This window comes from Solanum dulcamara, chromosome 9 (assembly GCF_947179165.1).
Source record: "Solanum dulcamara chromosome 9, daSolDulc1.2, whole genome shotgun sequence".
NCBI lineage: Eukaryota > Viridiplantae > Streptophyta > Magnoliopsida > Solanales > Solanaceae > Solanum > Solanum dulcamara.
The window spans coordinates 47944915-47959576 of record NC_077245.1 but is presented as its reverse complement, the minus strand read 5'-3'; the positions used below and the strand labels follow the sequence as shown (position 1 = coordinate 47959576).

The 14662-nt window shown below is 35.6% G+C and overlaps 1 protein-coding gene across 2 annotated transcripts in view; it reads right to left on the bottom strand.

The window, feature by feature from the left end:
* LOC129903291 (dynamin-related protein 3B-like) overlaps positions 1-7077 on the bottom strand; it is a 42058-nt gene extending 34981 nt beyond the window's left edge. For both annotated transcript variants that reach the window (XR_008770244.1, XM_055978800.1), the window contains exons 1-4: positions 6523-7077; positions 757-1039; positions 649-677; positions 451-552 (exon numbers count right to left, since the gene is read on the bottom strand). Coding sequence is in view for 1 of the 2 variants with exons in the window: in XM_055978800.1 (XP_055834775.1) it covers positions 451-552; positions 649-677; positions 757-1039; positions 6523-6885 (777 nt within the window). In the remaining variant the exon portion in view is untranslated. The remainder of the gene's footprint in view (positions 1-450; positions 553-648; positions 678-756; positions 1040-6522) is intronic.
* Between the last annotated feature and the right edge of the window lie 7585 nt (positions 7078-14662).

The window sequence follows — 14662 nt, the reverse complement described above, 5'->3', positions numbered from 1 at the left end:
AAAGCTAGCATCTCTTCGCCTAAAGTTTAAACTACTGTAACGCTGAGGAGACCTAGAAAACAGGTCAAGGCACCAAGTAGCCCAAAATATATCAGTTAAAATATAACAAGAATGAAGACATGTGCTATCAAGGAAGAAATCACAGCTTAAAGAAAAATTGATAATGAACGAGGAACAAATGTGCTAGTTAGAGGGATCGGAAATGCCACCACAAAGACGAAATAGAAACATGTCAAATGCCTGCAAAATAGAAGTTGTGAAAATAAAAGGTACAAAAAAAAGTGAAACTCCAAAACGTAAACATGAAATCTCCAAGGGAGCTCAAATCAAGAAACTCTTCTGAATGGAAATGATATTATAGCTTAGGGAGAGAGTTAAATGGCCCATCTGCAAATAAAATCACGTTAACAAGTTTAACTATTTTTCCATCATGTCAAGTTGAAATATTACCTCCTGACTACGATTCACAACGCCAACATAACCAAGGCGGAGGGGAATCACTTTTCCAAGTAAAAAGTTACGAGCATCAGTGCCCCTATCCATGATGTCCAACTAAGGAAAGAAAGAAAATTCAATCAACAAAAACCAACTATGAATACAAAAACATAATACACAAAAGGAAAGAAAATCATTTTCAATCAATCTGACCTTTGTGATTACTCCAATGGTCCGATAACCTGCAAGAAGATACCTTTGAATAAGAGAGCCTCAGAGGCAACTAAAATCACCTAGAGAAATCATATAGTTGGGACATACCATCCGGGTCAGCATTTCCAGCAATCTGAAGCGCATCTGAGTTGGCTAAGTCCGCATTAGCAGGTGTTACAGCCAGTATTAAGCAGCTTGGAAGTTTAATATAAGACATTATCATAGTTCTGATCCGGGCTTCAATATCAGAAGGCTGATCGCCAACAGGGACCTTTGTTATGCCCGGCAAATCCACAAGAGTAATATCAAGAACATTCGGTGAGAAAATCTTCAAACGTATCTGCTTATCCGAAACACCTTTATTCACTCCTGCTTCTCGCTCTGTCTCCGCCTAAAGCCAATCATATAGTAGTAGTTGGGAAAGTAAAGAAATTACTTAACTGTTACCAGTCTCAAAAAAATGAAGAAATTACTTAAGTGCATGAGAAAACAAAAACATTACATACAACAAATTGAGATGTCTCCTCTTGAGTGTCCCACTTATGCAATACTTGCTACTGGATGTTAGTGTTACCAAAACCTACTATGCAAACAGAGAATCCTAAAATGCAGATATTTCCAAGCAAACTCACACACAATCCTTCAAAACTGATTATGTAACTTTATCGCGTTCAACTCAATGGTGTCAGTTATAGTGATCTTAGTATATGCGAAACATGGTCAATTGAGTGAAATTTCTGAATTAAATTGTTTTACTTGAGCAGATAAAATATCCTCTTTATTCTCTATTTCACGGAGGTGTAGTACCTCCACTCTACAATTAAACACATTGACCTACTGACTTTTGTAATTGGAGTATATCATTGTCCCCCTCAAGGTAATCTCCACTTTTCTTACTTTTTAACTTCATTATCTGATGACTGAAATGAACACCATTCAAAAGTAAAGTTATACAGTAAGCAAAATAAAGAGAATAGTACATAAAGAACAACAGACACACAACAGTGTATTTTAATAAATGTGTCACCTTAGAAGAGATCACAAAATAGAACTTCCAATCATGATACTGTGTGTGCATTGCGCACTCCTAAAAAAAGTGTCAAGTGACACGACATGTGTCATTTAAACTGAAGAGTACAATAAAAAACATACTATCACTATTTTTTGAGTTCCACCTTTAAACTATCAGGAGATTCTGGGTTCTAGGGGGATGTAGTTCATCTACATCTGAACTATGATTTTTTAAGGTTAAAAACCCCGGAAGAACATTTTTAATACGGGACAACTTAGGATGTTCATATATATCTATTATGCGCATGTGCATCTAGCATTAGGTTGACCTCGTATAATAACTGTCCTAGCTCTACCATATCTTTTGTTTCATTTCTTCTGGAACAATCAACAGCATTATTCTTTCTGCACTATTACGGATATGAAAATAATGGTCAAAAACTCAAAATCAGATTCAATTTCAATTGCCCCTATCAGAAATAGGACTACTTATTCTGAAAGAACTCTTAGCTATTGGGAGAACCCAAGTAAACTTTCTAGATTCAGGAAACAACTCTATATTTTTTTAAGGTTAAAACACCCCTGAAGAATATTGCTCAATGTGCCTAGTGGCCCTACATTTGACATTATATTTTAAGCCCAAATTTATATTCTATCAAAGTTAATACAAAAATAAATGAGCTAGTTAAAAGTAAAAAAAAACAAATAAAAGAACCAAAAATGAAAAACAGAAAGGGATCAATTGTTGGTTTTGCCGTAAAGGTTAAAGAACACCAGTTCTTTTATTTACTTATTTTATAATTGTGGTGTCCGAGACAGCTTACGCACCTCGACTAATTAAACGGGGTTCTTTTGTTATGCTGTCTCTTTTTCTATTGAAATTAAGGGTAGTCAAAAACTTAGGACTTTTACGTGTTCGGGTTTTTTCTTTCAAAATTAGTGTTCACCCGTATTTGATGACGTATGCCCACAACTACACAAATATTCATTTTCATCCTTAAGAAAGTGTTCAATTTTAAAAGAATATCAAATGAAATCAAGGAAAGGGCGTTGAGGAAGGTGTTCTTTCAATAATATCGAGAAAAAATGAAAGAATAAATAATTTCAAACTAAGACGATTACAGAAGCTAAGTTGGCGGTTACAATGGCTAAGACGGCAGCATTCAAATGCTTGTATGTCAAGCTAGGGGGCAAAGGTGGGGATAAGAAATTGTATATGCTCACAAAAGCAAGAAATAGAAAGGCTCGTACTTGGATCAAGTGAAGTGCATCAAGAACGATAAAGGCAAGGTGTTGGTGGAAGAGACCTCCATTAAGCAAATATGGCAAGCATACTTTCACAAACTCTTAAACAATGAAAGGGACAGGATCATCGTGTTCGGTGATTTGGCAAGCTCAGAAAGACATCGGGACTTTGGGTACGGTAAGTGTTTTAGGGTTGAGGAGTTTAAACGTGCTATTAGTAGGATGAGCAGGGGAAGAGCGACCAATCCTAATGAGATTCCAATGGAATTTTGAAAAAGCACAGACAAGGCAAGTATGGAGTGGTTAATTGGATTGTTTAATCTTATTTTTAAGACGGCAAAAAAGGCCCGACAAATAGAGGAGTACAATGGTTCCATTGTACAAACACAAGGGTAATATCCAAAACTGTAACAATTACAAGGGTATCGAATTGCTAAGCCACACTATTAAGGTCTGGGAAAGAGTGGTGAAGATGAGGGTGAGGAGAGGGGTGTCAATTTTTTAGAATCAATTTGGATTCATGCCAGGACAATTAACTACTGAAGTCATTCATCTTGTGGGGAGATTGGTGGAGAAATATAGGAAAAGGAAGAGAGACCTACATATGGTCTTCTTTGACCTAGAAAAGGCCTATGACAAAGTCCCGAGGGATGTCCTCTAGAGGTGCTTAGAGGCTAATGGTGTCTTGATGGCTTATATTAAGGCGATAAAGGACATGTGTGATGGAGCCAAAACTCGAATTAGAACGGTGGGAGGAGACTCGAAGCACTTCCAAGTTGAGATGTGGCTGCACAAAGATCAGTTCATAGCCCTTTTCTATTTGTCTTGGTGATGGATGAGTTGATGCGGTTTATTCAAGAGGAGGTTTGATGGTGTATGTTATTTGTGGATTTGATCGATGAGACACAAGACAGTGTTAATGTTAGGTTGGAGGTTTAGAGACAAACTCTGAAATCAAAAGGGTTCAGGTTGAGCGAGACCAAAACGAAATATTTAGAGTGCAAATTCAGTGTTGTGTTGGATGAAGCAAATGTGGAAGTAAGGCTTGCCACAGACTATTCCCAGGTGAGAAAGTTTTAATTATCTTGGGTCCGTATTCAAGGAAAGTGGGGACATCGATGATGATGTCACACACGCATTGGGGCGGCTTGAATGAAATGGAGGCTTGCTTCTGGAGTCTTGTGTGATAATAAGATACCTTTTAAACTTAAACGTAAGTTCTACAGACTGGTGGTTAGACCGTCCTTATTGTATGGGGTGGAGTGATGGTCTATCAAGCACTCATATATTTAAAAGATACATGTTGCAAAGATGAGGATGTTGAGATGAATGTGTAGGCACACTAGGAGCGACAAGATGAGGAATGAGGTTATCAGAATGTGACGAACAAGATGAGGCAAGCGAGACTGAGATGGTTTGAGCATGTGAAAGGAAGGTGCGCAGATGCCCTAGTGAGGAGGTACTAGAGACTGGTTGTAGGGAGAATGTGAAGGGGTATAGATAGGTAGAAAAAGTACTGGGGCAAGGTGATTAGACAGAACATGGTGCAGCTTCATATTATCGAGGACGTGACCTTAGATAGGAAAAAGTGGAGGTCGCATATTAGGGTAGACGGTTAGTAAGGATAGAGTGTTGTCTTGCCTTGCTTATTATTTATCTGCATACGTTGTGTATTGTGTTTCGATTATTACGCTATTGTTTGTCTTTTTGTATATTTTGTTGTTGGTATTGTTTCTATCTTGTAGGCTTTACACTGCTTTTAGTATTAATTATTATGCTTTCTTCATGTCCTCTTCTTCTTTTAATAGAGTTTGATGCACTTGAGCAAAGGGTCTTTTGGAAACAACTTCTCTACCTCCACGAGGTAGCGGTAAGATTTGCGTACACTCTACCCTCTCCAGACCCCACTTAGTGGGATTTCACTAGATATGTTGTTGTTGTTGAAACCTAAATACACAAACCTAGATCAATTTAGTCTAAGAAGGAAATGAAGAAGACAGAAGAAAAAACTAAAGAATATAAAGGAAATAAGGAAGAGAAAAAAAATTGAAAAAAATATTTATTTGAGGCCTAATTAACCATAAATAAATGTGACATGGCATCATTTTTCACCTCCCTCGAACCATTCAATCTTCAAAAATCATATTTCTGGATAACAAAAAAATATGATAGTTTAAGTATGAAACTTGCAAAACAATGGTAATTTAAGAGGTTTTCAACCATTATAAAAACCACCCCACATGGATGACTTATTTTACCCCACACTCTTAAGTGAGTGTTAACAAACACTTTGAGCATTTGTCAAGCCATGGGGTTTTAACCCTTGAAAGTTATAGTCCAAGGAGGTAACAGAAATAAGGCATAGCTTAGGTATGAAACTATCAAAAACTTGATAATTTCGAGCAATTTGAACCCACTCTCTATTTTACTCTCCAAATATAGACAATAGGGAGTATTTGGAGACAACCAACTCCAACCCAATTCTCTATTTTACTCTCTAAAAAGAAATCTTTTCCTCTCTCCTCAATATTATATTATTATTTCTATTTCATTTTTATTTTCTTATTTCATAATATAAATCCTTTCTTTCTTTTTTCTAAATAATCACTATATTTAATTTTCATGTTATATTAAATTTATTTATTTCAAATTCTTAATATTTAATATAAAATTAATTTTTTATTTTAAATTTCTAAATAACATAAATTGCAAGCAAATATTAAATAATATACATATTAATGGACAATTCGAATAAAAGGGATATTATTAATGAAATATAATTACGTAAATATTACATAAATACTCAACTTTCAATTTTGAAAACATCAAGTTAGTAATTTAATTTTTAATTTTTCACAATGTTATATCATGTTCAACATAATCCAATCATATCTAATAATACATTTGAAATATTTGACGAAAATTAAAAATAATATAGTTGAAATATTTGACAAAAATTAAAGAGAAGAAAAATTTTAAAAAATAAAAATATTATTAATCTGGAATGATAGTAGTATATATTAAATAATATATTTATTAAAATGTTGTATTACATTAAAAAAGAATTATGAATATTATAGATTTAATTAATGGCACTATATAATTTATTATATGTTAATTACAAATATTGTATAATAGAAAGTAGAAATGTAATATAATAATGAAAAGTATTCAAAAAATGAAATAGAGAGTGTGAATAGTAGTTCTTCTTCAACTCTCTATATTTGGAGTGTAAAGAGTAAAATAGAGGGTGGTTGGAGTGCCCATGCTCTATTTTACTCTCCAAATATAGAGAATAGAGAGTAAAATAAAGGTGGGTTGGAGATGGTCTTAAGGGGGGTTAGTCATTAACTCTAATATATATGAATTAGCATAGCAGTTAAAGTATAAAGCTTTCAAACACAATATTTTAAACATTTAGCGTTATGGCCTACATTTGAACATTCAATATAGACTTATTGGGAGTTTGTAGAAGGTGCAGATTACAGTTCATCAATATTCCTGAATCTGCCTACAAATTTCATTAAAAGAAGCTCAATTTATGAACACTCAACATATCCTCATTGGAAGTTTCTAAAAGTAGATTACAAATCCAAATAGTGGATAAGTGCAATTTACCTGAATCTCCCTACGAATTTCATTGAAATCAAACAATCGCTTCCCCGGAAGGTGCAAAAACTCTCCCCATTCGTCTTCAGTACCATCTGGCTTACGCTTGGTCTGTATAAGCTGTAGAACAAGCGGGCGCCGAGTACAGATATCAGAACCCCTAGGCAAGAAATCACGACCGACAAGGGCTTCCAGAACGCTGGATTTTCCACTACTCTGACTACCGACGACAGCTACCTGAGGCAGCTCAATCGTGGACTGACTTCCGAGCTGTGCGAAGATGTCTTGGAGCTTGTTTACTATAGGAATCACTGAGTGACCCAACGGCGCCGTATTGGTGGATGATGGAACTGGAACTGAATCTTCCGCCATGAAAGTGAGTCAACCCGGATCGAAGTGAGTAAGATTGTGATGTTACTTGGCACTCCGGGAAGTGGAGCTGTAGTGAGATCGGTAAAAAGGAAACCCTAGAGAGTGGTTTTTAGGGGTTTGAGAACTTTGTGGAGAGAAACGAATTTGAAAATCTTAGGGACAGAGAAGCGGGGGTTAGTCGAGAAAATTGAATTACATGCGAAAAATCTCTAATTAAAAAAAAAGTGACGTTATTAAAGTACTGTCAAATTATTTATTAATTAAGAAATTAAGTTAAATAGGGAAGAAGTGTAATTTTAAAATTTGTTAAATTTTTATACTTTTCTAATAGGACCCTCAAGTGACATCATTTCAAATCAGTCATTCTTCCTTCTTCGTTTTCTTCTTCTCTCGTCTTCAACATTGTCATCGTGATTGAGGTAAAAAAAAATCAAATAGTTAGAATTTTGAGTTTGAGTTTACATAGTTTTAAAATATATATATATGCATCTTGTGTATTGTTTATTGTTTCTCCAAATATTTCATAGTTTATTGTTGTGTCTTTTTTCCCTATACATTGTATTCATTATTGTGATGGCGTGACATTGATAAAAATCTGAAGAAATAAATTATGTATAAATGACATAGTAGGAAAAATAAGAGTAAAAACATGTATAGTTGTTGTAGCAATTTTAAAAATTGTTTGATTTTTTTCAATAGACGAGGTACTTGTTGTAACCGCTCTCTTAGTTGTTGAAGAAAAATCATTAGTTGCTTAATAAGTCGCAATAATTTAAGTAGTTGATGAACCAACCGCTTAAATTGCTGCAACAAATTTCTTAACTTGCAACCTTAAGTTGTCTCAACAACTTAAGTAATTGATGAAGCAACTGTTTAAATTGCTTCACTAAATACCTTAAGTTGATGCACCAACTTAAGTTATTGATGAAGCAACTGCTTAAGTTGATGTAGTAAAAATCTTGAGTTGCAACCTTAAGGTGTTGCAACTATTTAAGTTGTTGATGAAGCAACTGCTTAAGTCGATGCAGCAATTTAAGTTGTTGATGACGCAACTACTTAAGTTGATGCAGCAACTTAAGTTATTGATGAAGCAACTGCTTAATGTAATCTAGTAAATTCCTTGAGTTACAACTATTTAAGTTGCTGCAACAAGTTGTTGAAGCAGCTTAAGTAGTTGATGAAGCAAATCTTAAGTTGCTATTGAGAATTCCTTTAGGTATTGCAGTAGCAACTACAAAAATTGTTACACTAAATTATTTAAGTTGCATTTAAGTTATCGTAACAACTTAAGTATTTCTAAAGCAACTGCTGAAGTAGTTGTACTTTTAATTTCTTAAATTGCTACCTTAAGTTGTTGTTGCTGCATCTACTTAACTTATTTCTGCATAAACTTCTTAAATTGATGTAGCAAATCACTCAATTGAAAAAATATATGAAATTATGTGTTGTAGTTTATTTTTCTATTTTATTGAAGAATTAGTTGCGTTAATCTATGTGTTTTATTTCATATGTGTAGATAAAATTGTTCGAACAAAAAGAAAACTTTCTTTAAGCAATGCTCTCGAAAATCTAGAAGAATAATCACACAATCCCAAAGAGAAGCAGAAGCAGCAGCAAAAGCACAAGTATCTACTAATAAATTAACTTTGTTGGTTGATGCCACAATGGTAGATGGTGAGGCATCCTCAAGCCCTAGGCAATCAGATGAGGGTTCTAAGGCCCAACAACAATCAACAATGGATAAAGATGATTATTCTTTAAAATAAAAAAATAAAAAAGAAGAAGAAGAAAATATATGTGATAAGGCTAATTCTTCTTCAAAACAAGCAAGCAAATCAAACGATGTTGTGTTGGATGAAAGAAGAATAAAATTTCATCATGATATCAATGCTAGACAATCAACCCTATGGTTTAAAAGATGATATCGTTCAACAACTGATTCCCCTCCTAACAGTCCTTCAACAGAAGTCGTTGTTATGACAATTAAATTTTCAGACTATGGCTTGCTGACAATGCTGGACAATCAGCCCTATGATTTAAAAGGTAATATCATTGTTCGATCAGGTATGAAAAAATCTTTCAAATATTTTAGAAAGATTCTTGTGAAAAAAAAATTAGAAAAGTATTTTTGATCTAGTATATTTGAGAAGTTTTTGAACATAAATAAGGAAGTAGTTCCACATTTTCAAATGAGTTTGGCATATCAACTTCTTTGGCGAAAAATAATTAGTGATGAACAAAATGTTATTTGGATAAATTATTGCGGCATACCAGTGTAAGACCTCGTAAGTCAAAAGGTTGGAACCAAGAAGAAAAATTCTCAAATCTTGAACTGGACCCAAATTTACGACTGTCTCTATGAGTCGTGGAAGTTTACATGACCCATAGAAATGAGTCATGGAGGAAGTCATTATGGTTAGTTGGGACTAACCTTAAAGGGAGGTCCTACGACTCACTATTACGGTCCGTTCTCTAGTAGAGGAGCTATAGAAAGTTTTCATAGGATGACTTCTGAGGCCTCGTTCAAGGAATTCCTCAGGGCCAAGTATACGACTTGTAGGACGGGTCATAGAAGCTATGACAGGTCGTAAGAACCACTCGTCACACAACTTTAGAGACTTGCATTTTTGCAGGTTTTGGGATCTGCAGGATGGACGAAGTTGACGATCCGTGATGAAGATTACGGATCGTAGAAACTTCCCATTTGCAAACTTCAGAGACTCGATTTTTTAGCCTTTTTCTCTGACCTGCAGGACGAGTCATTTTGATGACTCATCATTGTTTGGACCACCTGTAGGAATGGTCTCGTAGGTCACAAGTCCGAGTTTAATGAGGGGGTAATTATCTCTTTTCCAAAGATCGTTTCAATGAACCTAGACACTTTTATGGCCAAGTCTAAGTCTATAAATATTCAGATCTTCAAATTCCCCTCCTATTCAATTCATTCTCCTAAAATTTTTAAGGCAAGAACAAAATCTCTCAAGGTTTCTTCTTCGAGCAAAAAGCTAGGGTTTCCATATTTCTACAAGGTTTCTTCTTCAATTCCTAGAGAATTCAAGCAAGGTATGTGAAAATTGATTCATGGGCTCTTTTCACCCATGAGGTCCCAAAGATTTCTGAAGTTTTCATTTAATTTTCAATTGATTATTAACCCTAGTTTTGATGAATTGCATTAGGCTAGTTTGATTTTATTTTTAAATATTATCAATGATCTTTATATGCATGTTCTCGTATGAATTGCATGATTTTAAGTTAAATTATAGATGCCTATGCATAAAGCTATATTTTTAAGCAATGATTATGAATTTAAGATGAGTTATGAGTTGATCATGAGTTAAATGATTTCCAATGAAAGTTTTATATGAGTTAAAGTTGAGATTTATGATTCTAAAGTTAAATTTATAATGATGATAAGAGTTAAGATCAAAAGATATTTAAAGATGATGATAAGGACAATTCTCACCAAAGTTATAGATTCTTATGAATCACTAAATAGATGAGCTATTCCTACTATGTTTTTAAAATGGATTGATAGGCAGTTACTATCTTTCCCTACTATGTTATGATTATGTTTTAACGAGTTTCCATTGGGATATTGACTAAGCACTGAGAGGACTTCTAGGTGGGGTTCGATCGAATAACGCAGTTGGTTATCCAAGGGAATCCTAGTAGCAACTTAAAGTCCCAAACTACGTTGCCCACATAGGTTGCCTTCATGGCCTAGATAGTGGATCCATATAGCCCAGTTGAGTTGAGTTGAGTTACCTATGGAGTATGCCCTAGCAAGGTAGCCTCATTTGTTTCGACGCAGGAGTCATTGGCCTGTCTCAATGTAGGAGTCATCGGATTCCATGTAATAGCTCGCATGGTCTTATTTGTCGGTTAAAGGTCCTATCCCACACAAGTTCAATTTAAAGTTATGAGATGTCAAGTTATGAGTTGGAAGTTGAAGTTCTTTTGATATACATTGACCATGAGTTCCATATGTTTTAAGTTGCTTTTAAACTGTACTTATGTTCATTATGATTGGTCATGCATCCTATGGTATATTGATTACGTTATTTACTTGATCATGCATACCTTACATATTTAGTACATTTAAACGTACTAACACATATTTTGCCTATATTATCTCATAATGTAGGGACGGACAACACTCATGGTCACTCCACTCGTGGGTAGAGATTTGCTTTAGATTTCAAAAAAGTTGGTGAGTCCTCATTCTATAGAGGACAAGACTTTTATTTATGTTACTATTGTTTACACTTTATTCTATTATTAGGGTGAGCTAAGAGCTTGTCCTAAGCCCCCGTCAAAGACTAGACTAGAGGCATGTTTAGACGATATTGATTGGTGTAGTCCGGATTGGACGATTATAGAGTTGATTTTCCTTAGTCTTATTCCCCACTTAATGATTACTTCCTCTCATATTTATGTTGTTCTTTACCTTATGTATGCGATGTATGCTAAGATGGCTTATGATTGGGTTCCATCGCATTCCAATCGCCGTGTTACGACTAGGCCCTAGGTCAAGTTGTGATAAACTTGATATCAGAGCACAAGGTTTAGAAAAGTCCTAGGAAGTCTAACATGCCGCATTAAGTAGAGTCTTATTTATTGATGTGAAGCACACCACATTCATGAAAATGAGGGTGCGAAATGTCTTAGGAAAAAGTCTCATTTCTTTCCTGATATATGTCGTGCGGTAGAGTGGTTAAGTCTTGTTCCTCTAACTCTTGTTCTTTGTAATTTTCAGAATATGCCTCCACGAAGATACCCCGTTAGAAGGAACGTGGTTGAAGAGGATCAACAAGCTTTGAATGACCCTATGAATGATCAAGAGTTTGAGATTTCATGAGGATGAATCCTCCAGAGTTTTGGGTTCTAAAGTTGATGAGAATCCCCAAGAGTTTGTCGATAGCATCCATAAGATTGTTGAGATCATGGAAATTAGCCCGGTTGAAAGGTCATAGTTGGCTATGTAACAATTGAGGGATGTTGCTCAAATTTGGTTTGATCAATCTTAAAGTGAGACACCTAGAGAGGTGTAACTCGTGACTTGGGATGAGTTCAAAAGAGTGTTTCTTAATCTCTTCTTCCCATTTGAGTTGAGGGAGGCCAAAGTGCAAGAGTTTATCAACCTTTAAGAAAGTTGGTATGGGTGTGAGGGAGTATGCCCTTAAGTTTTCTCAATTGTCAAAATATGCTCAATTCATAGTTGCCGACTCAAGAGCTCGTAAGAGTAAGTTCGTATCGGGTGTGTCGGACATGGTTGCAATGGAATGCAAAATGACGATATTGATTTGAGAGATGGATATATCTAGACTCATGACCTATAAGGAGCAAGTAGAAAGTGATAAGCTAAAGGTGAAGAATAGGGAGGACCAGTGATAGTGAATTCTCTCATGCTAAGTCCGAAAATGGTGGACGTCCTCATTTTTACCCAAAGTACTTGTCCAAGGGTCTTCTAATGCTACTACTCCAAGGTTTGACAAAGATAGGGTGCCCAACCCTAAACCTCAAGGAGGTGCTCCTATAGGCTAAGTTACTCTCGCATGCAAGAAGTATGGTAGGAACAACAAGGGTGAATGCCTAGCCGGGTTGAATGTGTGCTACCTGTGTGGTAAGCCAGATCATTATGCTAAGGAATACAAAGTCAAAGATGGTCGTCCTCAAGTCCAAGATGCTTAAGGTGGCTAAGGGCAACCAAAGGGTGGTCAATGCAATAATAGGTTATATGCCCTCTATGGTAGGCAAGATGTGGAGAAGATACTTGATGTTGTTATCGATATGTTATAGGTATTTCACTATGATGTTTATGCTTTGCTTGATCCGGGTGCAAATTTATCTTTTGTTTCCCCTTATGTGGTCATGATATTTGATATAGTCCTAAGACATTGCTAGAACATTTCTCCATTTATACTCTCGTATGTGAGTCAGTTGTGGCTAAAAGAGTCTATAAAAGTTGTCCGGATATGGTTTTCCATAAAGTTACCCTATGTGACCTAATTGAGCTTGAGATAACCGATTTTGATGTTATCCTTGGATTGGTTTGGATATATGCATGTTATGCTTCTATTGATTGTAGAACCCGAGTTGTTAAGTTTTAATTCCCGAATGAGCCAATCCTAGAATCTAAGAGTAGTAACTCCATGTTTAAAGGTCAATTCATTTCGTGCCTTAAAGCTCGGAAGATAATTTTCAAGGGTTGTATTTATCATCTCGTGAGGGTTAGGGATGAGAATTCTGAAGCCCTTATCCTAGATTCGGTCCCCATTATAAATGAGTTTTCAGATGTGTTTCCTGATGATTTACCCAGTGTTCCTCTTGAAAGGGAGATTGATTTTGGTATAAACCTTCTTCTGAATACTCAATCTATTTCTATCCCTCTTTATCGGATGGCTCCAGCAGAGTTAAAGGGGTTGAAGGATCATTAGGCCATGTATTTCTCTATGAGGTGCTCCCATAATGTTTATTAGAAAGAAGAAAGGTTCACTACGTATGTGCATTGATTATCGGCAATTGAATAAGGTAACCATCAACAATAAGTATCCAATTCCGAGAATAGATGACTTATTTGATCAATTTTAAGGGGCAAGTTAGTTCTCCAAGATAGACCTTTATCCCGGTTATCACTAATGAAGGGTAAGGGAGTGTGACATTCTCAAAATAGCATTTCAGATAAGGTAAGACCCCATAAGTCGGAAGGTTGGAAGCAAGGAGAAGAAATCTCAAATCTTGAATTGGACCCAAGTTCATGACTGTCTCTACGAGTCGTGGAAGTTTACAAGACCCGTAGAAATGAGTCGTGGAGGGAGTCGTTATGGTTAGTTAGGACCAACTTTAAAGGGAGGTCCTACGACTTACTATTATGGTCCGTTCTCCAGTACACGACCCGTAGAAAGTTTTCGTAGGATGACTTATGAGGCCCTGTTCAAGGAATTCCTCAAGGCTAAGTATACAACTTGCAGGACGGGTTGTATAAACTATGATGGGTCATAAGAACCACCCATCACAAAACTTCAGAGACTTGCATTTTTGCAGGTTTTGGGACATGTTGGATGGATAAATTAATGAGCCGTGATGAAGATTACGGGTCGTAGAAACTGCCCGTTTGCAAACTTCATAGACTCGATTTTAGGCCTTTTTCTTAGACCTACATGAAATGACTCATCATTGTTTGGAAGACTCGTTGGAATGGTTTTGTAGGTCACAAGTCTGAGTTTAATGAAAGGGTAATTGGGTCTTTTCCAAAGATCAATTCAATGAACCTAGATACTTTCATGGCCAAGTTCAAAGTCTATAAATATTCAATTCTTCAAATTTCCCTCCTATTCAATTCGTTCTCCTAAAATTTTCTAAGGCAAGAACAAAATCTCTCAAGATTTCTTCTTTTTTTTTTAATCGAAATTTTCATCTTATATATATAAAAGTAAGCTTACAAGTACAAGGAGGGGGACGTGAAAGACCTTACCTCCAAAAATAAAATGGAAGATATCTAATGAGAGGACTCCTCTCGACTAGGAAGATCAAGTATAGGAAACTAGTTCTATTCAACTAAGGTACAGAACCTAGCTAAATTGAAAAAAATCAGGTATACCCAATTTCCTTTGCATGGGTCGAGATCGGTCATAACTTCTGTGATGCTCGACTAACATTTTCGAGAATCCATTCGGGCTTTAAATTCTTGGGTCCATATTATAGCTAACATACAAGTTGTTGAAAGTTGTTAAAATTCGGATTTTGCCAAAAAAGAAGAAACAAAGGGGTTCCATAA